Here is a 25,015-nt window from a genome sequence, read left to right on the forward strand (position 1 = left end):
CGATTCTGCATTAGTTTTATAATTAGCTCATGTTTAGTCCTCCTAATTAGCATCCAAACATCCGATGTGACACTGTTAAAGTTTAGCACCTCGTATCCAAACAGCCCCTTAGGATCACGTGGGGGGACTAGAGCTGCTGGCCACTGTTGCAGCGGAATGTGGGTGAGGGAGACCCTTCGGCAGGAGGTCGCTGTGCTCCAAGACTGCGAGAGAGCCCATGCACCAGTGAATGTTTTTCTAGAGAGAGAAAACAATTACCCCCCCCCCCCCCCCCGATCTATTCTGTGTGCAAGAGAGAGAGGGTGATGCAAATAGGGAGGGAGATGGCCGGAGGTGCATACATGTTTGCTTCACGCAATCTTCTAGCCCTTAAGAGAGCGAAAGATGCAGAAAGGGAAGTGTGTAGGGAGGGAAAGGGGGAAGAGAGGGCCGGGGGGTGGTACCAGCAGCTGCCGCTAGGCTTCTTCCATGCCGTGGCTTTAAAGTCCCATCAATACCACGGAAACAAATCGGCACATACACGAGCTCGTAGAGCTACTTCGAGAAGAAAATATGCTTATATGGAACTGGGGATTAATAAACAGAAATAAAAACGAAACAAAATGGAAATGGAGCTGTGACCCCCTATGACCATCCACCAATAGGACAAACACCAAAAGGGAAGAGAGAGACTTTTCCCATGTCTATTTACACATATGCCCTCGCCCCGCTCCTATATTGCCAGCCCTCCCCCCCATTCTTCCTCCTCTCTCCGACTCCCCCCTCTACCTTCCCTGCCCTCGCCAGCCATTGTTTTATCCCTATAACTAGTAAGCCCGACCCCCGGCCAGTGGAGCAGGCAGGCAGGGGGATTGATAAAAGGGTTCTCGGGGGCAGGGTACCTGAGGGCAATGAGCGCGGGAGGCGGCACCAGCACGCTTGGCGGCGGGGGCCCGAGCGGAAGCGGCGGCGGCGGCAGCGGAGGCCCCGGAGGAAGTGGCGGCGGTCCCTGCGGCGCGTGCAAGTTCCTCCGGCGCAAGTGCGTGAGCGGGTGCATCTTCGCGCCCTACTTCGACTCGGAGCAGGGCGCGGCGCACTTCGCGGCGGTGCACAAGGTGTTCGGCGCCAGCAACGTCTCCAAACTGCTGCTCCAGATCCCGGCGTACAAGCGCCTCGACGCCGTCGTCACCATCTGCTACGAGGCCCAGGCACGCCTCCGCGACCCCGTCTACGGATGCGTCGCCCACATCTTCGCGCTCCAGCAGCAGGTAGGATATCATTACTGGATCGATCCATCCATCCATCCGCGGGCTCGATCGATCGCCAGTTTGGAGAGATAAACCTTGCATGCATGATCGGTCATGGATGGCCTACCACTACATACCAGTATTCGCATGATCTCCTTCGTATTTTGCGTGTGGATCTGGGCGTTTTTCTGAATTTCGCTCCGGGATAAGATTCTGGAGGGGCCGGGCGTGTTTCTTTCTCGAGGAAGGCAAGTCCCCTTTCATGAGGAAATCAACACTGCCAAGCCAAGCAACGGCAGTGCAAAAAGAAGCACGCCAAGCGCTAATCCGGGAGGCCTGCCTGCACCCGGCGACGAATGATATGCACGTCTCATCCGTCGCATCCGGGCCGTCCGATTACCCCGTCGCCATCCGTCGAAGCCACGTATACACCGCATGCGTGTATCTTGGGCCCTGCACGCACAAACCAAGAAGTACACACACTGCTGCATACTACTAGTGGTACACTAGTACCCGTTGGTTTTCGATCTGATCGAACCCAGGCCCTGAAAAGAATAGCTCCAGCGCCAATCTCTAGTAGTCCTCCTAGAAGATCCAAACCTGCATTCTTTTTGCCAATCTTTGACACCTTTCAGTTCATTGCATTTTTTGCATTTGCGTGTGACGCGTCTTTTGCATTACTATATGCGTCGTCTGTACATGCTTGTGTGGTTTCAAGTTTGCACGTAACAATTTACTGTTGGTGCATGAATGTCACGTCCGGTGATCATTCCCCAGGTGGTGAATCTCCAGGCGGAGCTGACCTACCTGCAAGCCCACCTCGCCACGCTGGAGCTGCCGTCCCCGCCGCCGCTGCCGGCCCCGCCGCAGATGCCGATGCCGGGCCCGTTCTCCATCTCGGACCTGCCGTCGTCGACCAACGTCCCAACCACCGTCGATCTGTCGGCGCTCTTCGATCCGCCGCCGCAGCCACCGCAGTGGGCGGTCCAGCAGCAGCACCACCACCATCAGCACCAACAGCAGCACCAGCTTCGGCAGCCGACGCCGTATGCCGCGCCCGTCAGGGGCGGCTCCGGCGTGGCAGAGAGCTCGGGCGGCGGCGGAGACCTGCAGGCGCTGGCGAGGGAGCTCCTGGACCGCCACCGGTCCGGCGGCGTGAAGCTCGAGCATCCGCCGCCGCCGCCGCCACACTCGAGATAGCTGGATGGAGAGGGAGCAATCAAGATGTTGCGGAGAAGGAGGTGAGTGGCATGGAGACTTGGAGAGAGTTGGCACGCGGCAATAACGAGGGAGATTGGGGTCGGTGACGGCCCGGGGGCGATGGCGAGCAGGGAGTAGGTAAGCAGCATTGGCCGGTTTTCGCGTATCCATCTTGTTGTTAACAAGCTGGGGTGCAATGGCGCCCCACTTGCTTGATACATGCTCCGGTTTGGATTTGCTCCAAGACAAAGAGTTGCTGGGGATCGGGAGTCGTAGTACTAGAATTGACATGTAGTAGGAACAGTATTACCTTTGTCACCTTTCCATTAATTGCAAGATTTTATGAAAGCCTTATGGTTCTATAGTGCCAATTGTTCAAAATCTACTAATTAATCTTGTTTTCCTGTTTTCCCAGTCTAAATGCATCAACACTACTGATACAGCATAATCCTTTTTCTCAAGTAGCAGCATTTAACCACCAGTGATTATTGTACATTATGGTTAATTAAGACTTTAATCTTTTTATGCTAAAGATGAAAATATGTTAAGAAATTTATTGTAAGTTAACTTTCTGAACCAGCGTCCCAAATATACTTACAAATTCAAATAACAGAAAGGCAACCTACAAATTCAAATAACAGAATTAATTAAAACTTGGCAGATGATTGGCAGTGCTACATATATGGTGCAACACTACAACACACTACTGCATATGAAAGGGTCCCTTGTATGAACTCCAATCCTCTCTAGAAGGGTCCATGCATGTGGCCAAATGACTGGCTCCTCGGTTTGAGCTGATGAGATGTAAAAGGCATATGGTTTTGGTCAGTCGGTCAAGCATTTCTTTGACTGGACAATAGTTTACATGTTACTACTGCAGTTGATGTTGCTTCTACACCTACGTTTGCCCCTGTTTCCTGGGGCCGGTTTCCACTGTGTCGTTGAAAAGTGGAAGTCGTGCCACGACTCTTAAAACTCAGACACACTTCGTTTTCTGATTCTAGCTTCCAGTTTCGAAAGAAAAATCATACTATGTTAATTCTGCATAGTGCTCTAGCGAATAAACCGTGTATGATTTCATGTGCAATTCTCGTTCATGCGTGTGCATTTAGTTATCTGTGTTAATTATTTTTTGATTGCACCGTACCTACTAAAAATAATTAAAGTGTTGGTGCAAAGTATAGGAGAGGCTGATGCTATCTCAGCTAACAGAGCAGCGTGCAGCTTATTGTAACTTACAGATTAAAGCCAGGGCCCTGCAGGAAAACAAAATGAATGATTACTTCTACTAACCACTCTGGACTATTGCTCCTAGAAAAAACAAATTAAGCTTTGATTACACACTAACAGTAGCGTGTAGTACTCTACAGTGAGCTACGCGTTCACAATTTAATTCTTAATTTGCTCACATACTATACGCGATCGTTATACATTAACTATATAAAGTGTAACTCATGCCCTCAATAAAAAAGTGTAACTCATTTTCACCAGTAGCTGTGCCAGCCGTGTTCCACCATATTTTTCTGCTATTTATTGTGATTAGGTCGAACTGTGCCTATTCAACAAACCATGACATGGCACACTAACTCAAGTAAAACCCCTAAGATTGCCTTGAGGCTTTTCATACACAACAGATGTGGGTTTTCTCATGCATGTCTAATATTAATCGGCCCACATCTCCTCCCCCCCTGAATTCTGTTTGCGAGCGCCATGCTTGCTCGATTTTTTTCCCTGTTTCATGTGAATGGAAAGTTGAGGTGGGCTCCTAGCGCCACCCCCCCCCCCCCCCAAAAAAAAAGAAAGAAAAAAAAGAAAGAAAATGCCTGATCGATTGAAAGTTGATGTTGCTGTACGTCATCTCTCTTGTGCCCCCTTGTGCGCACTTCTATTTTCATTGCCGTGGGATCTGCTTTTGCCATCTGTCGAGTCTAATTCTCCTCTAGTCGAGGATGATTCCCCTCCAGTCGAGCTCGAATAACCTATCAGTTGTCATCTGCCATTCATGACTAGCAACATATTACCCACTGTTTCTTCCGATCCTACCTCCCACCACTATACCCAACTATATCACCTGAATCCATTGACGTTTTCAGTCTAAAAGAATTATGAAGTTTCTAAAAAAATATAAAAAAAGAATTATGAAGTTTGTAAAAAATGACATGCAAAGTGTTATGGGGCGAGGATATGGAGTTATGAAGGACGCTTTTACCTCCGGGGCTATGAATAAGAGAATATGAATTTTAATAAGTGGCAAAGGGGCCTGGTGATGAATTTATAGATTTGCTATTAAAGCTTACTCCTATATATTTACCGAACCAAAGGGAATAGATTATTGACGGAGATAACTTCTAAATTTGAGCATTCAAAACTCCCGAAGTTCAAAAGGTTATAGATTTTAAGGAAAAATGTAGAAAGTTTTTCTTTCCTTTAGAAAGGAATGTAGAATGCTTCCTGGCAGTCAGAATGGTAAATGAATACATTCTTTTTTTTCTTTTTCTTTTTTTGATAGGGCAATTGAACACACTCGTCGTGCGCGATCATCCATCGTCCTAACTCACTCCTAACAAATGTGGCCCATTTCACAAGCTTCGTGCGTGGCCCAATATCCGGCCCATTTAACTCCCGCGTGCTCCTCACCCGGTTCACCTGCCCTTCTTCCAGTCCAGTCACTTGCATCGTCTTCCCCACTCAAAAAAAAAAAAAAAACTTGCATCGTCTTCGCCCGTCGATCGCCTGCGCGCAGGATTTAAAGTTCCCAGCAGCTACCCCACTAATAACTCACCGACACGTTGGCCCCACGGAAGCTTTTCCCCACCTGTCATGCACTGCTGACAGATCCCTCACTTCGAAGCTCCCCTCGCAAATCTACGACGCGCACGACCAGCACCTCCTCCCCCTGTGCCTTTCTCCCCGACGCCCCACTCCCCGATCCAAACCACATCAAACCCCCGCCCCGCCCCCGCCCCGCCCAGATCCAGATCCACCCGGCGCGGCGCGGCCGCGGCCACCGGATCCCGCCGAGGATTAATGGCCTCCGCGGCCGCGGCGCCGCCGCCGACCCCGCCGGAGGCCGACCCGCGCCTCGTCGAGGTCTTCACGCCCTTCCTCGAGAAGCTCATAAAAAACGCCTCGTGGCGTAACAAGGCGCACTCCAAGCTCTCGCACACTGCCAAGTCCATCCTCGACCGCCTCCAGAGGCCCCCGCCGCCGCCCGCGGCCGAGGCGCAGGCGCCGTCCACGCCGACCTCCGCCCCCTCCACGCCGACCTCCTCGTCCGCGCAGCCTGGCCCGCTGCGTAGCCTGTCGCTCGCGGACTCGGAGCTGCTCCTCGCGCCTGTGACCTCCGCGCTCGGCTCAGGCAGCGCCAAGCTCGCTGAGGCCGCGCTCGAGCTCCTCCACAGGCTGATCGCGCACTCATACATCCATGGGGAGGCCGACCCGTCCGCCGACCCCTCGGCGCAGCTCGTCGCCTCGCTCCTCGACGCCGCCTGCAATGCACTCGGCCTGGACGACGAGCACATTGAGCTCCTCCTCCTCAAGACGCTCCTCTCGGCAGTCACCTCCACGTCCGTGCGCCTACACGGTGATTGCCTGCTGCGCGCCGTGCGTGCGTGCTATGATATGTACCTTGGGAGCCGCAGTGCTGTCAACCAGGCCACTGCCAAGGCGTCGCTCGTGCAGATGCTGGTGATCGTGTTCCGCCGCATGGAGGCCGACTCGTCGACGGTGCCCGTGCAGCCTATAGTCGTGGCCGACATGATTGAGCTGCCTGACGATGGTTCTGGCTCCACGCCAACCGCTGACCCCAATGTTGTGCAGGGATTCATTTCGAAGATTATTGGGGACTTTGATCCTCTGGCACGGACAACTTCATCAGCAGGGGCAGGGGCAGGAGCTACCGTGGCCCATGATGGTGCGTTTGAGACAACAGCAGCAGCAGAGGAAGGGGCGAATCCAGCAGATTTGCTTGATTCCACAGATAAGGACATGCTTGATGCCAAGTACTGGGAGATCAGCATGTATAAAACAGCTATTGAGGGTCGTAAGGATGAGCTTGGTGTGGAGGGGGCGGTGGTGGGCACTTTGGATGATGATGCTGATGTGAGGATTGGAAATAAGCTGCGGAGGGATGCTTTCTTAGTTTTCAGGGCTTTGTGCAAGCTTTCCATGAAGACACCACCCAAGGATGCACCAGCAGATCCCATAGTGATGCGGGGAAAGATCCTTGCTCTTGAGCTTCTCAAGATCTTACTTGAAAATGCTGGTGCTGTGTTCCGGACCAGTGAGAGGTACATATGCCTTTACTAAAGCTTTTGATTGACAAGGTTTATAGTGCCACTGATGTTCAGAATTTGTTCAAAAGTCGTTAACAGTTTTTAAAGATAATTTCTGTACCACTTTATTTCATGAAAACTGAAAAGGTGGCATCATGATGGCAAGGTGAGGGGTGTACGTTTTTAACCAATAATCCCTAGAAGTTTTAGGTATTGAATTGATGGTGATACTGTTGGATTATTGATATGTTGATAAGGTTTCTATGCCTGTATGAATAAAGTGTTAGTTGAAGTACCAAAGTTTCCAATTTCATTTTGGCAGGATTAGACTGATACACACATTGTTTATTGCTTAGATGTTGAAAGAGAAACCTATTGAACTTTCTCTGGTGTCCTGGAAATATTTCGCCGAGTTATATTCAATACCACCAATTCTTGGCCGTTGTTTTGAAAAGCAGTACACGTGAGGCTAGAATATGAGCATCAAACCAAACTATAGATTTCAGGTTACAACTATATGTCATAATATTTGTGATTGTCAGTTGAAATGGAGCTAAGAAAGGGTTCCGACAGTCTTAAGTGTGTGACATTATGAATTTATGTTGAAATGTGCGTAACCTTAGCACTATAAACATGGATTGCATTGTGGATTACTGTATTTAGATCTCACACTTGCCAGCATGGACTATTGGCCTATATGGTGTCCACTTTGTTTCCATAGGTCATATCTGCACCATCTGTTTATCTAGTCCAGATGGAATTGAATGGAGATATTAATTATATTACTCCTTCCGTTCCAAATTGTGAGTCATTTTAGATTTTTCCTAAGTCATACTTCTCAAGCTTTGATCAAGATTACAAATAAATGCACAAGTATCTACCACCTCAAACTAGTTTCACTAGATAGACCATGAAATATTTCTCGATAGTGCATTTATTTGATTTTGTAGATGTTAATATATATTAATATAAACTTGGTCAAAGTTAGACAAAAGTAAAGTGAACCTCAATATGGAATCGAGGGAGTGTTACATAAGATATACCTACATAGTTACTCCCATAATGGTTCTATGGCTACAAAGTGTCTTGTGTTGTTGGTTTAAGTTTTTTTGTTACTTTGGACTCCAGTCTCAGTTCCAAAACCACTATGGCTTTTGATCTTCATGCACTTCTGTTGTCCTTAGTTTATTGCAATCGTGCTCCATCTGGCTTTGTTGTAATAAAAGAATTAGCACTGAAAGTAGACTTCAAATTATTTGAGGGGGAAATGATCAGTAGCTAGTAGAATGTTGTTAATAGGGAACATGCTTTAGCTTACCTTATGCAAATGTGTGATTATTTCTTCTCTTGGATTGGTTAGATTTCATCAGAATAGAAATGGTACAATTGTGATGCATTCATGTGAATTGTAATATCGACAGCAGCAGACATCCATTTCAAGCAATCATAATAACCTCCTTGATGAGCAAACCATGTGACTGTGTCATTGATTATTTAGTTGCCTTTGTCTATGTTGGTATCTTTAATTCCTATTCAGTATTCTGTGTACACCAGCATCTTTTCTAGTTTTGTGTCGTGTATGTCGTGTACTTGATATAATTGGTAATTGAATTTCTTGTACCATAGTTGTGTTTCCACTGTCAAAGCAACAATAGAGGTGTAACCCGTTTTCTTGATTGCTTTGTATGTTTCTCCAATGATTCCAGTTTGATCAACATTTTTTTCTCAACACGTCCAGGTTTCTCGGTGCTATCAAGCAGTATCTATGCCTATCGCTTTTGAAGAACTGTGCCTCATCACATATGATTGTTTTTCAGCTATCTTGTTCAATTTTTATTAGCCTAGTGTCAAGATTCAGACCAGGATTGAAGGCAGAGATTGGAGTCTTCTTTCCCATGATCATTTTGAGAGTTTTGGAGAATATTGCACAGCCAAATTATCAGGCCAAGATGATTGTTCTTCGTTTTTTGGAGAAGCTCTGTGGTGATTCTCAAATCTTAGTTGACATTTTCCTCAATTACGATTGTGATGTCCACTCATCAAACATATTTGAGAGGTACTGTAGCATTCAGTTTTCTTAGTACTGTAGTTTAGCTTTAGTTGTATTACTATTTTTGTTGTGACATTTTCTGGATTGGCCAATAGGATGGTGAATGGTCTACTAAAGACGGCTCAAGGGCCTCCTGCTGGTGTTGCTACCACATTGGTACCGCCTCAGGATACCACAATGAAAAGTGAAGCAATGAAATGCTTAGTTGCTATTCTCAGATCCATGGGAGATTGGATGAACAAGCAGCTACGCATTCCAGATCCTGCTTCTCCTAATGTAGAATCAGAGAAAAACGACAATGATGGTGGCAATGAGCTTTCCCCGACGGATAACAATGGAGATGAGTCTAGTGAAGCATCCGATTCACATTCTGAACTATCAAATGGAATTTCAGAGGCTGCATCTTTGGAGCAACGTCGAGCTTACAAGATGGAGCTTCAGGTGGATGATACTGCACCATAAGTTATTTCACTTGTACTGCTTGGTGGGAATGTGCTTGTTGCTGTTCTTTGCTATACAACTTGCTGCATCTCCAATTCTCCATTGTATATTCATTCCTTGTTCTTATGTATCTGATTGATTTATGTCTGAATAACAGGAGGGTATCTCTTTGTTTAATCGGAAGCCGAAGAAGGGGATCGAGTTCTTAGTAAACGCGAGCAAGGTGGGGGAGTCACCAGAGGAAATAGCTGCTTTCCTAAAAAGTGCTTCTGGCTTGAACAAGACTATGATTGGTGATTATTTAGGGGAAAGGGAAGATTTGTCTCTCAAAGTCATGCATGCATATGTGGACTCGTTTGATTTTCAAGGAATGGAGTTTGACGAAGCGATTAGAGCTTTCCTTCAAGGCTTCAGATTGCCTGGAGAAGCTCAAAAGATCGATCGGATTATGGAAAAGTTTGCAGAGCGTTACTGCAAATGTAACCCAAAGGCCTTTTCCAGTGCAGATACAGCCTACGTCCTTGCTTATTCAGTCATAATGCTTAACACTGATGCGCATAACCCAATGGTCAAAAATAAGGTACTTTCTCGTGTTGAAGGTTCTTTCATGGAGTTCTACTTTACGCAATTTTATAACGTGTAAATTGATGCAGATGTCACCAGAAGATTTCATTAGAAACAATCGTGGTATTGATGATGGGAAAGACCTGCCTGAAGAATTTATGAGGTCCTTGTATGAAAGGATCTGGAAAAAGGAGATTAAGATGAAAGAAGATGAATTTGTTCCCCAGCAGCAACAATCAACAAGTTCTAACAAAATTCTTGGGTTGGATAACATTCTTAACATTGTTGTACGCAAGCGAGGTTCATCTATGGAGACGAGCGATGACCTCATTAAGCATATGCAGGAGCAATTTAAAGAAAAGGCCCGCATGTCTGAGTAAGTTATATTAGATGTTTAGATGGATAGTTGTATCAGCTAAATTACATTAAGCTGCTTGTTTTGGGTGAATATTTTTCTATTTTGCTACCCATATCTTTATGCTCTTGTTTTGTTTTTGTGGTTTATTTTATCATATAAATGACTTATCTAGGATTTTTTTTGAACAATCAGGTCAGTATTTTATCCAGCCACAGATGTAGTTGTTTTGAAGTTCATGGTTGAGGTTTGCTGGGCTCCTATGCTTGCTGCCTTCAGTGTTCCACTTGACCAGAGTGATGACGAGATTGTCATATCCCAGTGCCTTGAAGGGTTTCGCTCTGCAATCCATGTTACTGCAGCAATGTCAATGAAGACTCAAAGGGATGCATTTATCACTTCACTCGCCAAGTTTACATCACTTCACTCTGCTGCAGATATCAGGCAGAAAAATGTTGAAGCCATTAAGGTTTGTTCTGTATATTGAGATATAAATGTTAAGTCGTCTGCTATTATACTGGTTGGAGCATTACCCCTCTTCCTAGTATTTTTTGAAAATATTAGAAAAGATATAAAATTGAAACCATGAAGCTTAGAAGTTAGAGGTTTGTTTTGTTTTGATGACTACAGAAGCGTTAAACTTAACCGATTTATACTTTGATGCGCAATGGGTTTGTGCTAAATTTCGAAATTGTCCTTTTTTGATAGTTCAATGTAGTGGCATTGGGATGAGACTGGAGCTTGTTCTGAGTTAGGGCTGCTTGTTCTAATAATTGGATGATCTGGAAATTTGGTAGCATGCTGTTGTCATGTTGACTCAATATTCTTGACCTCTAATGCTGGAGCAAATGTCCAAGTTTACTGCCTGCAGACTATCCTTCATCTTTTTTAACTTGTGCCTATTGTGCATTTTTTGATATGCATGTCATATGTCGTGTTGCTAGTTGCAGTTTGCCATATCTTAGTTTGTGAATCATGATAATCTCATTCTCATGCCTTTTGTTGTCATGCTGGATTGCCTCACAGGCAATTCTATTAATTGCAGATGAAGATGGAAATTACTTGCAAGAAGCATGGGAGCATATATTGACTTGTGTTTCTCGTTTTGAAAATCTACATCTTGTTGGAGAAGGAGCGCCTCCAGATGCCACATTCTTTGCACTGCAGCAGCCAGACGTTGATAAATCAAAACAGGCCAAGTCATCAATTCTTCCTGTTCTGAAAAAGAAGGCCCCTAATGCTTCTTCCTCTTCTAAAAGAGGTTCCTATGATAGTGCTGGCGTGGGTGGTAAAGCTTCTGGTGTCGATCAAATGAATAATGAGGTGACAAGCCTCTTGGAGCAAGTTGGAATGGCTGAAATGAACCGTGTATTTGTAAGAAGTCAAAAGCTCAACAGTGAGGGTATAATTGACTTCGTGAAGGCTCTGTGTAAGGTTTCAATGGAGGAATTACGGTCTGCATCTGATCCAAGAGTCTTCAGTCTGACAAAGATAGTCGAGATAGCGTAAGGAATCTATGGCTTCATACCATTACTACAGGGCAATAGGTTTCTTTACATTATATTCTGTCTATTATAGTAACTGTGTGATTACTTTCCCCTGATTGTAGGCACTATAACATGAACCGCATCAGGCTTGTCTGGTCAAGCATATGGAATGTCTTGTCTGATTTTTTTGTCACTATTGGCTGCTCAGAAAATCTTTCCATTGCAATATTTGCTATGGACTCCTTGCGGCAGTTGTCTATGAAATTCCTGGAGCGAGAAGAGCTTGCTAACTACAATTTCCAAAATGAATTTATGAAGCCTTTTGTTGTTGTGATGAGGAAGAGCCGAGCTGTTGAGATTAGAGAACTTATCATTAGGTGTGTCTCTCAAATGGTATTAGCCCGTGTTAATCATGTGAAGTCAGGGTGGAAGAGCATGTTTATGGTATGACACCTCTACTTGCACTCATGTACCTTACCTTTTATCTGAAGAAAGTCTGGGACATTCTTGTACTTGTTCCTGAATATTGATTTCTGGTTGCAGGTCTTTGCGACAGCTTCATATGATGATCACAAAAACATTGTACTATTAGCCTTTGAAATTATAGAAAAGATTTTGCGGGAGTACTTTCCCTACATCACAGAGACTGAGTCAACAACTTTCAATGACTGTGTGAACTGTCTCATCGCATTTACTAACAGTAGGTTTAACAAGGATATAAGCCTTAATGCAATTGGCTTTCTTCGATTCTGTGCGGCAAAGTTGGCCGAAGGTGATATTGGATCCTCAAGGTTGAAGGACAATCCCACTTCAAACAGTAACCCACCCTCACCTCATTTGGCCAGTGATGGAAAGCAGGAAGGTGCAGTTCTTGCCGATAAGGATGACCATATACACTTTTGGTTTCCTTTACTAGCAGGTGATTGCATTTCTCCTTTTTGATTCTGATGATTCTTCTACTTTCAGTTGGTTATATCTACAGCTTGAGTTAATCTTTTTTTTTCTTTTGAACATTGCAGGGTTGTCTGAACTTACCTTTGACTTAAGACCAGAAATCAGAAAAAGTGCTTTGCAGGTGTTATTTGACACATTAAGAAATCATGGCCATCTTTTCTCTCTGCCTTTATGGGAGAAGGTGTTCGATTCAGTGCTTTTCCCAATATTTGATTATGTACGTCATGCTATTGATCCATCTGGTAGTTCTGCACAAGGACAAAGTGTGGAAAACGATCCGGCAGAACTTGATCAAGATGCTTGGTTGTACGAGACATGCACTTTGGCACTTCAGCTAGTTGTAGATCTCTTTGTTAGGTTCTATGACACGGTTAATCCACTTCTAAAGAAGGTTCTCTCGCTCTTGACTAGTTTCATAAAGCGTCCTCATCAGAGTCTTGCTGGTATAGGTATTGCTGCATTTGTCCGTTTGATGAGCAGTGCTGGATCTATGTTTGTGGATGAAAAATGGCTAGAGGTCGTATTGTCCTTGAAAGAAGCTGCCACTGAGACGCTTCCTGATTTCACTTATATTTCGTCTGGAGCTTACCTTGAAAATTTACCAACAGAAAATGGAGGTTCTTCTGAACAGAGAGAAGATGAATCTCAACCATTAGAGGATGACAATGAACAATCGTCTAGATCAAGGAACCTATATTTTGCTATCGGCGATGCCAAGTGTCGAGCTGCGGTGCAACTCCTATTGATCCAGGTATGTAGTATTTTCTATTATTTGTTATTCTGTCTGGAAGCATATTGTTTTTTCCAGACTTCTGATTTTCTTAAATTCTATTATCTTCTTATTTGCATTATATTATTATAGACAAACTGACTGTAATAGGTTAAATTTATCTAGAATGTACCCTACAACTGTAGAGCCTTTCTCAGCCATTTCTTATTTGCTCATGCAAAAGTCTATTTTCTAGCTTCATCAATTGTAATTGTAATCTCTATACGATATCTGCTTTAACTTCTCAAAGGTGAGGTTGGCAATTTCTATATGACGCCTGTGGTGCTTACTCAAATGCATTTCCTTTGTGTAGGCTGTGATGGAGGTATATAACATGTACAGAGCACAGTTGTCAGCACAGAACACAGTAATCCTCTTCGAGGCCTTGCACACTGTTGCTACCCATGCCCACAAAATAAACAGTGATAATGACCTGCGGTCCAAGTTGCAAGAATTGGGCTCCATGACCCAAATGCAGGACCCGCCATTGTTGCGCCTTGAGAACGAGTCATACCAGCTGTGCCTCACTATCCTCCAGAACATATTCCTGGACAGCGCCCCTGACCATGGAAGCACAGAGGTGGTGGAGAGTCACCTTGTTGGCTTGTGCAAGGAGGTTCTTGAGGTATACCTGACCACAGCGAGACCTGCCCAGCTTTCAAGTGGCAGGCAACCGCTCGGCCACTGGCTTATCCCTGTCGGTTCATCGAAGCGGAGAGAGCTCGCGGCTCGAGCACCCCTTGTTGTTGCAACTCTGCAAGCTATCAGCGGTTTGGGTGACTCTTCGTTCGAGAAGAACCTTGGCCAGTTCTTCCCCCTCCTCGCTGGCCTCATAAGCTGCGAGCATGGGTCGAGCGAAGTGCAGGTGGCCTTGAGCGACATGTTCGGCACTTGGGTTGGACCGCTCGTGCTCCAGTCCTGCTGATGCTGAGCAGTGAAAACCATGTGATACATAGTAGTATACATCCACATGTAAGTTATTCTTTGTTTCTTGGAATCCCATTGTGTTCCTCCTCCCCCCATTTTGCTCTGTTAATCATTTAGTTGCTGGGGGAGTTTATATTGTCGTGCTGAACTGATCTTGCAGATCATTTTCCTTTACATTCTTTCTTGTTCGTCCCGGGAGGAGTGTATGTTGCTATAGAGGACTGAATCATGTATGGTAGCTTAGCTAAAATTGTGCCCATCCTGTTCGCAAGGTTCTGAGTTCAATAGTTTCGTTAGACATGTTTCTCATTCTTTTTATTGAGTACCATTTCCCACTTCCTTCGCTTGTGGTGCCAAATAAGGCTCGTACGGTTGGGTTGTACATCGTTCTGGATTAAAAGTTGTACGTGGACCAGATAGTACACGTATGCAAATTCCCAAGAAACTGCTTCAAAACAGCATATGAGCCTTCAAGCTAATTTGTACTTTGGGACTGCGAAAAGGGCTACGAAAAACGGGACGAGCACAGGCAACAATGCTGCGGTTTGTTCTTTTGTTTTTACGTTAGACAGACTATCACCCAATCATGACTAATCATCGTCTAGGCGGTTTAATCGCACATCCATGCCATTAGAGTCTAGACAGACTTGAGGGTTCTGACTAGCGTTAGAATCTAGATACACCTCTAGGCGAAGGATGCTCTAGAATATGCACCTCCATAAGTTGGGAGAACCCCGGTAACGATCTTGTGAAATTTGTGTGAAAGGTTGTATAGCTAATTCCATAGTATGCCATTTGTTTGAAATTAACGTCGTTTCATATTTTTATCCTCAATCAAAATTTTCAAGTTTTGACCAAAATTTGTAAGAAAATGTACCGCATCTACTACCTAATGGGTATGTGATAGAGTTATTGACATTATTATTTTTTCAATATAGTAGAGAGAACTGTGGTGACTGCCGTTCCAATAATCGAAGGTACTCACGAGGATAGGTTTGCATGCAACCAACTGCCTTCTCAGCATATTGCACTAACCAATTCAGCTCTAGTTTAGGCCAGCCAATCACAATCTTAGGTCAGCTTGCATCTATACAACCAACCAAACGGACATCCCCTGCACCTCCGGCTGTTTCTCATCCAGGATATACAATGCACATGCATGCACCTCTGAAAATCGTTTGAGCAAGCAAGACACCCCTAAGCATACACAGGTACCTTTCGTAGTTGCACAAGTTCTGTAGTCTGCGACAGCCTCTTCCGGAGTCATATGCCATATTACTGACACAGAGAAACCACACACAAAAATCTCATAAAGATCACATAACCTAACTTTTGACTGTTTTGCATCATTAGTTAATTGGACTCCAGAAGCCCTGTAACGGATATTCAGGTCTTACAAATTGAGCTCCAGAAGCCCTGTTCCGAAGTATTAAACACAGCAGAAAGGCATGTCGTAAATTCAAAGACCTGAAAGAACATAAGAACTGCTGTTGAATTTACGAGGACGTAGTTTACAAGTACAAAAAACGGTGGCCACGAAAGCACCACTGTACACTGCGAGTAAACCAACCTAACTTGTTCACCAAATCAGCTGGAAGCAAACAAGCTACACAGCATACCGAACTATGGAAATAATTGTATAACCCCCCTTATTTCATTAAAAAAGAAGGGGGCGCAGCTAATAGCCAGGTCCAACGACCACCTAACTGTTTCAGAAATGGCCTATATCTCAGCTGTGCGTTTTGCCACCCATCGCTACAAGGAAAGCCAAAAACTTTCACATATCCGAAGCAATGATTATTAACAAAAACTTTCCTACTGCCTACTATTGTACATAGGTGCACAATGTTCCGCGGGCGGTACAGCAGAGGTGCACGACCTAGTCTCAAGCTCAAAGTGAACATCACGTTCTGTCTTGCCTAGAGGAAAAGCTTGAACATCAAGCAAAACTCGCAAATAATACCAGAAAAAGAAGTCAGCTGGGTGCTTGCTGGAGCATCACGTGAAAGAATCCATCTTCCAAGCTACCTTGCACTAGCCTGTGATCCTGTTTCATAGAATTGACCAAATATAAATTGATGAAATAATAAGAGGAAAGGAAAGATGAAATAACAGCAAATGAAAAGGCACAACCTACTGCAAAAGTCAAATTTAAAGTTCCAATAATCAAATTCCTCGTTCACAAACATTAGTACTAATAATACCATGCACAGACATGTATAATCAAACATACTCCAGGAAGACTAATACTTACTTGCCTGTGCTAGTTCTTTCATGGCCAATGCTCGGGAGGTATCAGGTTTATCCAAATAAGGCGCGATGAGTGCATCCAATTTGACAACCCAAAGTGCAACTGCTGATGTTGTTTGTGGCATTGTCTGAAAGTAGACAATGATGTCATCCAAATACGAGCTAAAACTTACAGATGATGAACTTTTGTACAACCAATCCTCATCCATTGCCCCAACAAAGTCGACAAGAACCTGCAGGGGACAGTGCACTTGTATAAGAAAAGGCAGTAGAAACGAAATATACTTGCTTAAAATGAAAAGAAGGTTCAGACATTAACATATAAATTAAAAGATCCGAAAATCTTCTGCTGACCTGCAAAAGCTCTGGCAATGATGATGTTCGTCGAAGCCGCTTAACCCACAGCTTGTGAGCAGACTTCATCCAAGAACCAGTAAAAGCTACCTCAGGCATCGATGCCTACACAAGCAAGAATTAAACATGTTATGAAATATGTGTTTCTTAAGACATTTGTATAAACATGTCATAATTCTACATAGCTACACTTAAGTTCCATTCAGCAGACACTGCATGTTTGGACAAGTTGATCCTGATGATCAAACTGCGTAGGAGTTGCGTGTTTTGAAATACTCACCTCAATAGCATGAATGGCTGCTTTAAGTGCCTGTAGCTGTGAAGGCAGAACTTTGTGATTTGGCACCTCGTGCGCATCCTCAGGTTCCCTACATGTTGCGGCATGTACAGCATATTTTTCTTCGAGATCAAAACCAACCTCAAAAGTTGAATGGCATATTCTGCAATGTTTCTCATCTCTCCAATATAGATCATGACAACTTTCACAACGAACTAGTGACTCCTTAAATGACTTCTTGCCACATTTAACAGTGGTAAGGACAGAATAGAAAGAAGTCCAGATCCACTTATCAAATGCTTGCAACCTATCCCACATCAATATTCTTTCATCACCTCTCTTGCCATTTTCAATAACTATTGCAGATGATGAATCCAAGTTACTATCTTCGAGATCTGGAGGAACAGAAGCATTCTCAACATCTGATACAGGTGAAGCTCCAGATACACTACTTGTCTTGGGTGAAGCTCCATCACCAGTACTTGTCTCGGAGCGAAATGAATCAGATGAGGCTGGGAGCCCGATTGCATTCCCTCCTTCCACATGTTTTTTCATGGCTTCGAAAAGGCAGGCTTGTCTCTTTTCCATTGATGCAAGGAGATGGGCTTCCCTAGTGCCCCTGCTGTCTAGGACTGAGAGCAAGGAAAGTAATTCCTGCATTCAGAAAATAAATGGCAAGTAAATTTATCGACATCCAAAAAAAAGAGGTAGAATCTGAGAAGAGTTAGCAGGTGGGTGACCTGTGGTGAATCAACCACTTCCCAGTGGCCATCCTCTGAGGACTCAAAGTAGACCCTACGATGCCCTGGATCATCTGCCCTACAAGGGCCAAGGAAGAGCCAGTAACTATTATACCTGCGATCTGATCCTAAGAGAACAACCTGTGGTTCATGTGCAACTCCAGACAGATCATTCCTTTCAGAGTCCGTGATGTAGTCCTGATTTCTTCGGCTTGCTGATCGGCCTTGCCGAGAACAATCCAAACTGTAGGAGTTTCCAGGTCCATTTAAGGACTCATCACTAGATCGATAAAGATTTTTAGTAGATTTCTTTATTTTCCCACCGGATTGGTGCGGCTGCGCTCTTGGCATGTTATGCAATACTCTTTGTGGTTCCTAGAAGTGAAAAATAACAGCATAAGCTTCTCAATTATTCAATAGGAATACAAATGAAGATGTTTTCAAAATGCAGTTTGAGCATACACAAAGTAAACATTACAGTTGAGTTAAAACTTAAACAGATTAATAGTTACACAGAACTAAGTTTCCTAGGAAATGAGTATTGTATGTATATTCAATTCAAACTTTGGGAGACATTTCTAGAGCAGTCTCAATTACAAGAATTCTAGAGTGAAAAGACCCATCACCCATTCAACTGAAAAGAAAATCACATCTATGATATACAAAAAGAATACATTAAGATACAATTAGTATATGTAACTACATTAGCCTAGAACTAATCCCCTAGTATTTGGAAGTCAAACATCAGGTTAATTCGGAAGCAAAGTTAAAGCAACTTTCTCAAGAACAAAGATGGCACGGTGCAACTGAGTACTGGAATAGTTACCAAAGATTACCTCAAGTCTTGGAACAGAACCAGCACCAGAAGCAATATCTATTAAGGCAACCAAACAATCCAACTTCTCATCAATGCTTAGATCTGAATACTCGCCTTCCATTAATCCCAGAAGCCAACGTTCACCTGGATAACTTTCATCAATTTCACTACATTTATTTGGACTTCCATGTGCATTTTTTTGCTCCTTCTTTCGAGCAATTCTATCACCATGCTCAGGTAAGTTCATTTTTTGTGAACCATTAGATTCATCATCACTACTGCTAGCATCCTCATCATCATCAACACTTCCAGAATCCTCACTATCTGATCTAGCATCTTCCTTCCCTTTAATTTGGGGGTCAACACGGAGACGATATGCAGAAGGTGCAATCTTCTCAAATAATGTGATGTCACTAGAGAGAGTTAAATATATCAACTGCTCTAGTTCTAATGTGCCCGAGACATTAAGATCAACAATCTGAAAGAGAGAAAATAAGGTAAGTGTTGTAGATAAACTGGGTTAAATATACAGAGAGAACATCAGTTGTTATCAATACAATCGATCTATTTCCAATATTAATATTAACAAGATAAATACCTCAGATGATTTGGCTAGTACTGAAACCTTTAGTCCACCACTTCCTGCCTTGGACAATAGTGCAAACAATTCACCTTTCAGTGTGCGAGGACGTAAGCCATATTTGACCATTTGATTTTTCTCCTGGAAAAAGGTACAGTAATGAGTTTGACTTCTAAACATACTTGAATAACTACTGGAGTGGCAAACGAAAATCTAGAGTTGCAACATAAATTGACAAAAGAATTTAGAATGTTGGGGTACCCACAATACCTTGTTAAAGAAATCCCGATTCAGCATATGTTGTTTGGACCCAAAGCCCGAAGCAACAAGGACTTGTCGCAGTATTTCAACCCAAGTAAGAGAATTCAGTGATCTGATCCAGAAATTAACATCGAATTCTTGCTCCCTAACCTGGAAGGAACCATCTTCAGATAAAATTTCAATTGTGTTTTTGAACTATTCTATTATTTCAATATGCTCTTTGAAAAGTAAAAACATTCTTTCTTTTTTTTTTTTGCCAGCTGCAAGCTTTGCAGGCCTGTGTCAAAGATTTTTTTGCAATTCTCATGTTATCTTTTATATGAACAGAGAACCAACCAAGTTTATCTTCAAATAAATAGTCGAGCTACCTAGAATCTCCTAAGAAATTAGAGGAAAATTATAAAATATGAAGGTAACTCCCAAAAAATCATCACTAGTCTGGCATTCTTTCAGATGAACAAATACCTTCACTTAAACAGAAGTTTGGCTTCATACTGTTGCATGAAACGTGATACTAGATAAAAAAATTAGCATACTTTGTTACTTCCTCCGTTCCAAATTGTAGGTCGTTTTGGCTTTTTAAGGTTCATAGATATTATTATGCATCTAGACATACACTATATCTAGATGCATAGTAACATCTATGAACCTAGAAAAGCCAAAACGACCTACAATTTGAACGGAGGGAGTACATTTAATCTAATAGTATCACCAGGTCCTAGGAGGGTAAAACTGATCATATCGACATAAAAAGTGTATGCTGTGCTTCTTGCACAGTATTTTCTGTTACAAAAAAACTTTACACTACTGGATGATGTTAAATTCCTCCAAAAATCTGCAGATTTAGTCCATTAGACCATGTCCTTATGGCCTCTTCAGGAAAATGAAATGTCAATTATTGGACTGAAGTGTAATTAAAAACTTTAGGAAGCTTACAAAGTTCAGGAAACTAAGAAATCTGCAGTCTTTAGAAGATCGTGGAACAAATACACCATCGCTGCCCATTTCAGCATTTAACAGCAACAACTTCAGAAGACCAATATGTACTTCCCCCAACAACAAAGAGTCCTGCAAATTACATTAGAGTTATGGGAAAGTAATACAAGAAATCATGCTAAATTCTAGAGAAAATTGATTAGAAGTTTGCACCTTGTCATGGAATGCTTGTGCAAACTCATCAAATGTGAAGGGGTGAACATCAATAGTACCAAAATGAGTGTATACAAACCGGATTACCTGTCAATAATAATTCTCCAATCAATATGTGTACCAATTATCAGAAAATGAAACTAAGATACAGGAATACAACTGCATAAGGGGCATATATAATGTAACCACTGTGAATAAGATAACAATGATGATGCAAAAACAGTAGCATTTCATATGACCTGAAAAAGCTTTTTCACCATTTCCGGTGATGAGTCCCAAGGTTTTGCGGAGAAAGGCTGTTTCATCTTGACACTCTGCGGAGGAAACTTGGCAAGTAAATCTGCACAATAAAGGTGTTACATGCCTAAATAATAATTGTCTACACAATGTGAGTACAGCAAGATATGAGATGGCACTTCAAACCTTTACAAAGGGGGCAGCCATGTCTCCCACTTGAAGAAAGATGAGCTGAACATCTTAATGGATTAGGGCCTGCTTGTAATTCACTGAGCTCGAGCTCCTCATCATCCACTAAAGTCACCTGCTCAGTCAGTAGTTCTGAAGATTCTGATTTATTGATTGAAAGATGGCAATCCATCGGAGGATGCTCCTTTGGACCTGTAACTCTCTTACATGGCACCTATAGAGATAAATCATCATTATTGTTCAACGTAAAAGAGATTCATAATATATTATTCGAACAAGAAAGAAAACTGTCAAAATTGGACAGTTTTGCTCTTCCCCCAAATGACCAACTTAGTGGATGAGGTAGTGCTACTGTAGAAGCTTTCCTTTTACTTTCTCTCTCATGCTAAGCAAGAAAAAAATACCTTTCGTTTGTTCAATGGAGGTTTACTCCTTTTGTCTACCTTCTTCTGTGCCATACTTTGATTCTGCATATAGAGAGGAACCAGAGAAGATTTGTGAATGGGTAATTCTATATAGAGACTAACAAAGTATTCATTAAATCAAATCAAATAACTGAAACTTTACTTGAGTAGTCTTTCCATTATCTTCTAACCCGTCACGATCATCAAACGGTCTCAGGGACCTCAAACAACCAGTTTCATCAATGAAATTTGGGCCACTTTGACATTCCACATTATGGGATTGGGAATACATTGCATGCCACACTGTCATCAGACCTTTGCCAATTCCGTGTTTCCTCACAGGAACAGTATCCTCGTATGGCACACTGGACCTCTGGCTGGTAGACTCAATGATCTACAGATGAGCAGTTTGAGTACACAAATGGTGCCATGTTAGAAAGATCAATTTGAAAAATGAAAAGTAACTGAGATTTGTAGTTCAGGGAGACAATAAAGAACTTCTGGGAGAAACAAAAATGGGATAAATTGATAAAATATGAAAAGGTGGTAGCGCATGCTTTCAGCTCACACCAAACATATGAACTTTTAAAGAGCAATTGAAGTAAAGAAAAATAAGGATTTTTAGATAGGATATAGTAGAGACTAATCTTACATTTGACCTAAAAAAAGGTAGAGCTTAATAACCACAAAGACATCGACATCGTAAATAGGATTTCCTACTGTGCTAACTGAACAAACTGTGCGGACACTTGATTTCACATAACAGAACTTATATTTATACCTCTAACTGCTACCAGCATCAAAGCCTTTAACTCTACTGCTACCAAAAAAATGGAAACACGGGTCTGGAATTACAAACAATTACTAACAACGAAATATTTCAATTTGAACCAGTAGTTCATTTGGAATAGAGAACAAGTCAATGTAATGAAAGTGAGTAAATAGACAAATTGCATCGACTTATCGTACCTTTCTCTTCTTCACAGCTCTTTGGTTTTGAGAGGAATGATGGCATGTGGTATCTGTAAATACATGCAACAAAAGGAGCATTTATATAAGTTGCACACAGCACCATTAGGATATTAAATGCATCCACCACTGAAAGATGAAACTTATACGTGAAAGGGGGCAAATGTTAGCAGCAGTAGCATTAGAAAACATTTAACTGCAAACCAGAAGAAAGTAACTTGCAGATCAGTTCATTGTCAACCTAATAGGCACCAGAGCAACTGCAACTTTGCAGTGCTTGTGAACAATAAACAAACGAAATCTAACACAGGAGTACATGACTGACTCTTAACATCTGACACAATAGCAGAGTGAGTAAATGAATTACTCAACACAGGTGCAGAGAGTCAACAGCTCACCAACAATAACAATTCAAAGTGGACAGTACAGTCATTGAGGTTGACATGAGCACATATATGAAAACATATTTATTATCCCGAGCAAAATAAGAAAGGACCATAACTGTTAGAAGAACTGGCCACGTCCGCCCATTGGTGGAAGCAATCTATAATTATCTAGGTAACATACAATAATCTTAATTTGCTACAGGCATACCTCTGATACGATCACGTTCACTTTTGGGGAGGGGATCAAATTCACTCCCAAGAGGTGGACCATCTTTGCGAAAGATTTTCCTCAGGATATAATCCTTGGGGAACAGAACTTGTGATTGAACTGTATTTTCCTCTCCTACAACGCTGGTACTGCTGTCAAACTCTGGTCGTGAACACGAAATACCATACATGGGAGCTTCGTTACAAGAGGAAGAACTGCTGCTGGTTCTAGGTCCACTTGATCGTCCACTAAGTTGCCTTTCCATGTGAGACCCGATGGTTTCCATCTCCCTCCTCTCTTTCCTCCTCCGCTCTTTGAACCATATACGGACCTGACTGTAGGTCAAACCAACACAGGTCGCATACTGCTCCATTTCGTCTGGCTTTGGATACTGTACATCTGGATAGAAAGATATATCAGCAAAAATGAAATGTATAGAACAGTCGAAGGAAAAGACTTAAAATCATTATTACATTAGCATACAATTACCTGAGTAAAATTTCTCCAGCATCTGAATTTGCTGGGGGGATTTTTTTGTCCCTGCATTCTCCCTTTTTGCCCCAAGGCCATTGGTCACCATCTGAACAAGGCTACAATTAGTACTTGACAAGATAAGAAATTGAAATAGCACAACTACCCAGAACCCCACCTCCAGCAAAGAATAACTCTGTAACTCATATAGGAGCTCAAATGCTAACACTGCCAATACAAACTGGTCACAACGGATCAGCAAGTACTACATGTATTCTAGAACAAACACTGCTAACAAATTTTATGACTTTAGATGGCGAATTTCTTTTGAAGAATGAGTGGATCGAGCAAAGTCACATGCTCACTGACTGATATCAACATGGTACACCTCAAACCTATATGGTTCAATTAGTTTTATTGATTTCCACCCATTCCCAGCAGAAATTATAAAATAAAACCGAGCTAGATCACACCTATAATCATCCACAATTACAGCAACCATAGCTCAAAACAAAATCACACTGATTTTTCTATTTGGCACAAGCGAATAGAGCCACTTGGAGCAGAAAATACGACCGCAAATTGCACTGAGAAAGAAGGCGGCGACAAAACAAGGGAGCACCCATCTATACAGCCGAAAACCATGATCCCTACAACTCACGCGCTGAGGCCATCGCTACACAATCGCAAACACGAGCTTGCGAATCAACCAATTAAACCAAAACTTGAACATTCAGTCCTCACACCACATCCCCCATCCATCCCCTCGCTGATCACGCCCACATATCCCTGCGGGTCAAATCCCTCGAATCAAACCCCGATTCCCAAAGAAACCGGCCCAATCGCCGAGAGCCCAGCGCTGGATCAGCGAAGTGCGCACTCTGCACTCACGTACCTGCGCGGGAGGCATGGCGGCGGTGGCGGCGCAGGGGGGGGGGTCAGCAGGCGGGCACCATGCGCGGCGGCGAGCGCGGGGGAGGACGCGGCGGTGGAGACGGCAGGCCGCTTGGCGAATTAGCGCGGCGGGAATGGTGCGCGGCGGGTGCAGGGTGGAAGACGGCGGAGATGGGCGGAGCGGGGCCAAAACCCTACCAACGAGCGGCCATTTCTGCTGCTCGTGGCTGCGCTGCCCTTTTTCGGCCCTTAAACCCTGGCGGGCCGAGATTAGGGGTTGGCGACTACCTTGGGGAGGATGGAAATATCTTTTGTGTTCTTTTTGCGAATCGGTCCTTGGAGATTACTCAATTGGTAGAACCCAACGCGGTAGAAAAGCCACGCAGTCGTCAGCAAACCATCTGTCATCTGTGTCCATCTCGACAAGTCTGGCGAGCAGCGAGCTTGAGCCTTGCGGCAGAAAATACTCGGAGGACGGTCAGGAAGCAGAACACGGTGGCGAGTACACGGAGATCAGCGAGAAGCAGATGATGCAAAACGGTTCATGCAAATAATTAGAGGAAGATGGAGAGAATCAGAGAA

The 25,015-nt window shown here is 43.3% G+C and overlaps 3 protein-coding genes across 6 annotated transcripts; 2 read left to right on the top strand and 1 right to left on the bottom strand.

The window, feature by feature from the left end:
- The first annotated feature begins 761 nt into the window (after nucleotides 1–761).
- Nucleotides 762–3,019, top strand: LOC101767456 (LOB domain-containing protein 30-like). Its single transcript, XM_004984954.2, has 2 exons — nucleotides 762–1,247; nucleotides 2,004–3,019. Exons 1-2 carry the CDS (start codon nucleotides 891–893, stop codon nucleotides 2,424–2,426), a joined length of 780 nt encoding a protein of 259 aa, XP_004985011.1. The 5' UTR covers nucleotides 762–890; the 3' UTR covers nucleotides 2,427–3,019.
- A 2,434-nt stretch (nucleotides 3,020–5,453) lies between these two features.
- LOC101767857 (brefeldin A-inhibited guanine nucleotide-exchange protein 2) lies at nucleotides 5,454–14,559 on the top strand. The gene is made up of 11 exons (XM_004984955.3): nucleotides 5,454–6,715; nucleotides 8,439–8,756; nucleotides 8,846–9,191; nucleotides 9,349–9,771; nucleotides 9,845–10,131; nucleotides 10,306–10,579; nucleotides 11,137–11,615; nucleotides 11,720–12,041; nucleotides 12,141–12,516; nucleotides 12,617–13,302; nucleotides 13,634–14,559. The coding sequence occupies exons 1-11, from the start codon at nucleotides 5,454–5,456 to the stop codon at nucleotides 14,243–14,245; spliced, it is 5,385 nt and encodes a 1,794-aa protein (XP_004985012.1). The 3' UTR covers nucleotides 14,246–14,559.
- A 1,002-nt stretch (nucleotides 14,560–15,561) lies between these two features.
- On the bottom strand, nucleotides 15,562–24,694 carry LOC101768262 (homeobox-DDT domain protein RLT3). Of its 4 annotated transcripts, none has more exons than XR_002675914.1 (19): nucleotides 24,435–24,694; nucleotides 23,558–23,648; nucleotides 23,069–23,467; nucleotides 22,475–22,527; nucleotides 21,669–21,899; nucleotides 21,506–21,568; nucleotides 21,099–21,315; nucleotides 20,915–21,015; nucleotides 20,676–20,762; nucleotides 20,463–20,594; nucleotides 19,536–19,676; nucleotides 19,284–19,406; nucleotides 18,705–19,163; nucleotides 17,869–18,243; nucleotides 17,132–17,782; nucleotides 16,852–16,956; nucleotides 16,502–16,730; nucleotides 16,211–16,294; nucleotides 15,562–15,714 (listed from the first exon to the last, which is right to left on the bottom strand). XR_002675914.1 is itself a non-coding variant. In XM_022823265.1 (19 exons), exons 1-18 carry the CDS (start codon nucleotides 24,447–24,449, stop codon nucleotides 16,223–16,225), a joined length of 3,540 nt encoding a protein of 1,179 aa, XP_022679000.1. In that variant the 5' UTR covers nucleotides 24,450–24,694; the 3' UTR covers nucleotides 15,562–15,714; nucleotides 16,211–16,222. The 4 variants fall into 4 exon arrangements, 3 of the variants coding, with proteins under 3 accessions (XP_022679000.1, XP_004985013.2, XP_014661208.1); XM_022823265.1 differs by having other exon boundaries at nucleotides 16,506–16,730; XM_004984956.3 differs by lacking the exon at nucleotides 15,562–15,714 and having other exon boundaries at nucleotides 15,716–16,294; nucleotides 16,506–16,730.
- Between the last annotated feature and the right edge of the window lie 321 nt (nucleotides 24,695–25,015).

This window comes from Setaria italica, chromosome IX (genome assembly GCF_000263155.2).
Source record: "Setaria italica strain Yugu1 chromosome IX, Setaria_italica_v2.0, whole genome shotgun sequence".
Classification (NCBI taxonomy): domain Eukaryota; kingdom Viridiplantae; phylum Streptophyta; class Magnoliopsida; order Poales; family Poaceae; genus Setaria; species Setaria italica.

Bases quoted from the DNA above. Each gene is read 5' to 3' on its own strand.
- LOC101767857 (XM_004984955.3), top strand. From the start codon at position 5,454: ATGGCCTCCGCGGCCGCGGCGCCGCCGCCGACCCCGCCGGAGGCCGAC. The intron at 8,757-8,845 runs GTACTGTAGCAT...ATTGGCCAATAG, and splicing joins TCATCAAACATATTTGAGAG to GATGGTGAATGGTCTACTAA. The intron at 10,580-11,136 runs GTTTGTTCTGTA...ATTGCCTCACAG, and splicing joins AAAATGTTGAAGCCATTAAG to GCAATTCTATTAATTGCAGA.
- LOC101767456 (XM_004984954.2), top strand. From the start codon at position 891: ATGAGCGCGGGAGGCGGCACCAGCACGCTTGGCGGCGGGGGCCCGAGC. The intron at 1,248-2,003 runs GTAGGATATCAT...ATCATTCCCCAG, and splicing joins TCTTCGCGCTCCAGCAGCAG to GTGGTGAATCTCCAGGCGGA.
- LOC101768262 (XM_022823265.1), bottom strand. The intron at 20,763-20,914 runs GTCATATGAAAT...TATTATTGACAG, and splicing joins TGGTGAAAAAGCTTTTTCAG to GTAATCCGGTTTGTATACAC. The intron at 17,783-17,868 runs GTCACCCACCTG...TTCTGAATGCAG, and splicing joins AAGTGGTTGATTCACCACAG to GAATTACTTTCCTTGCTCTC.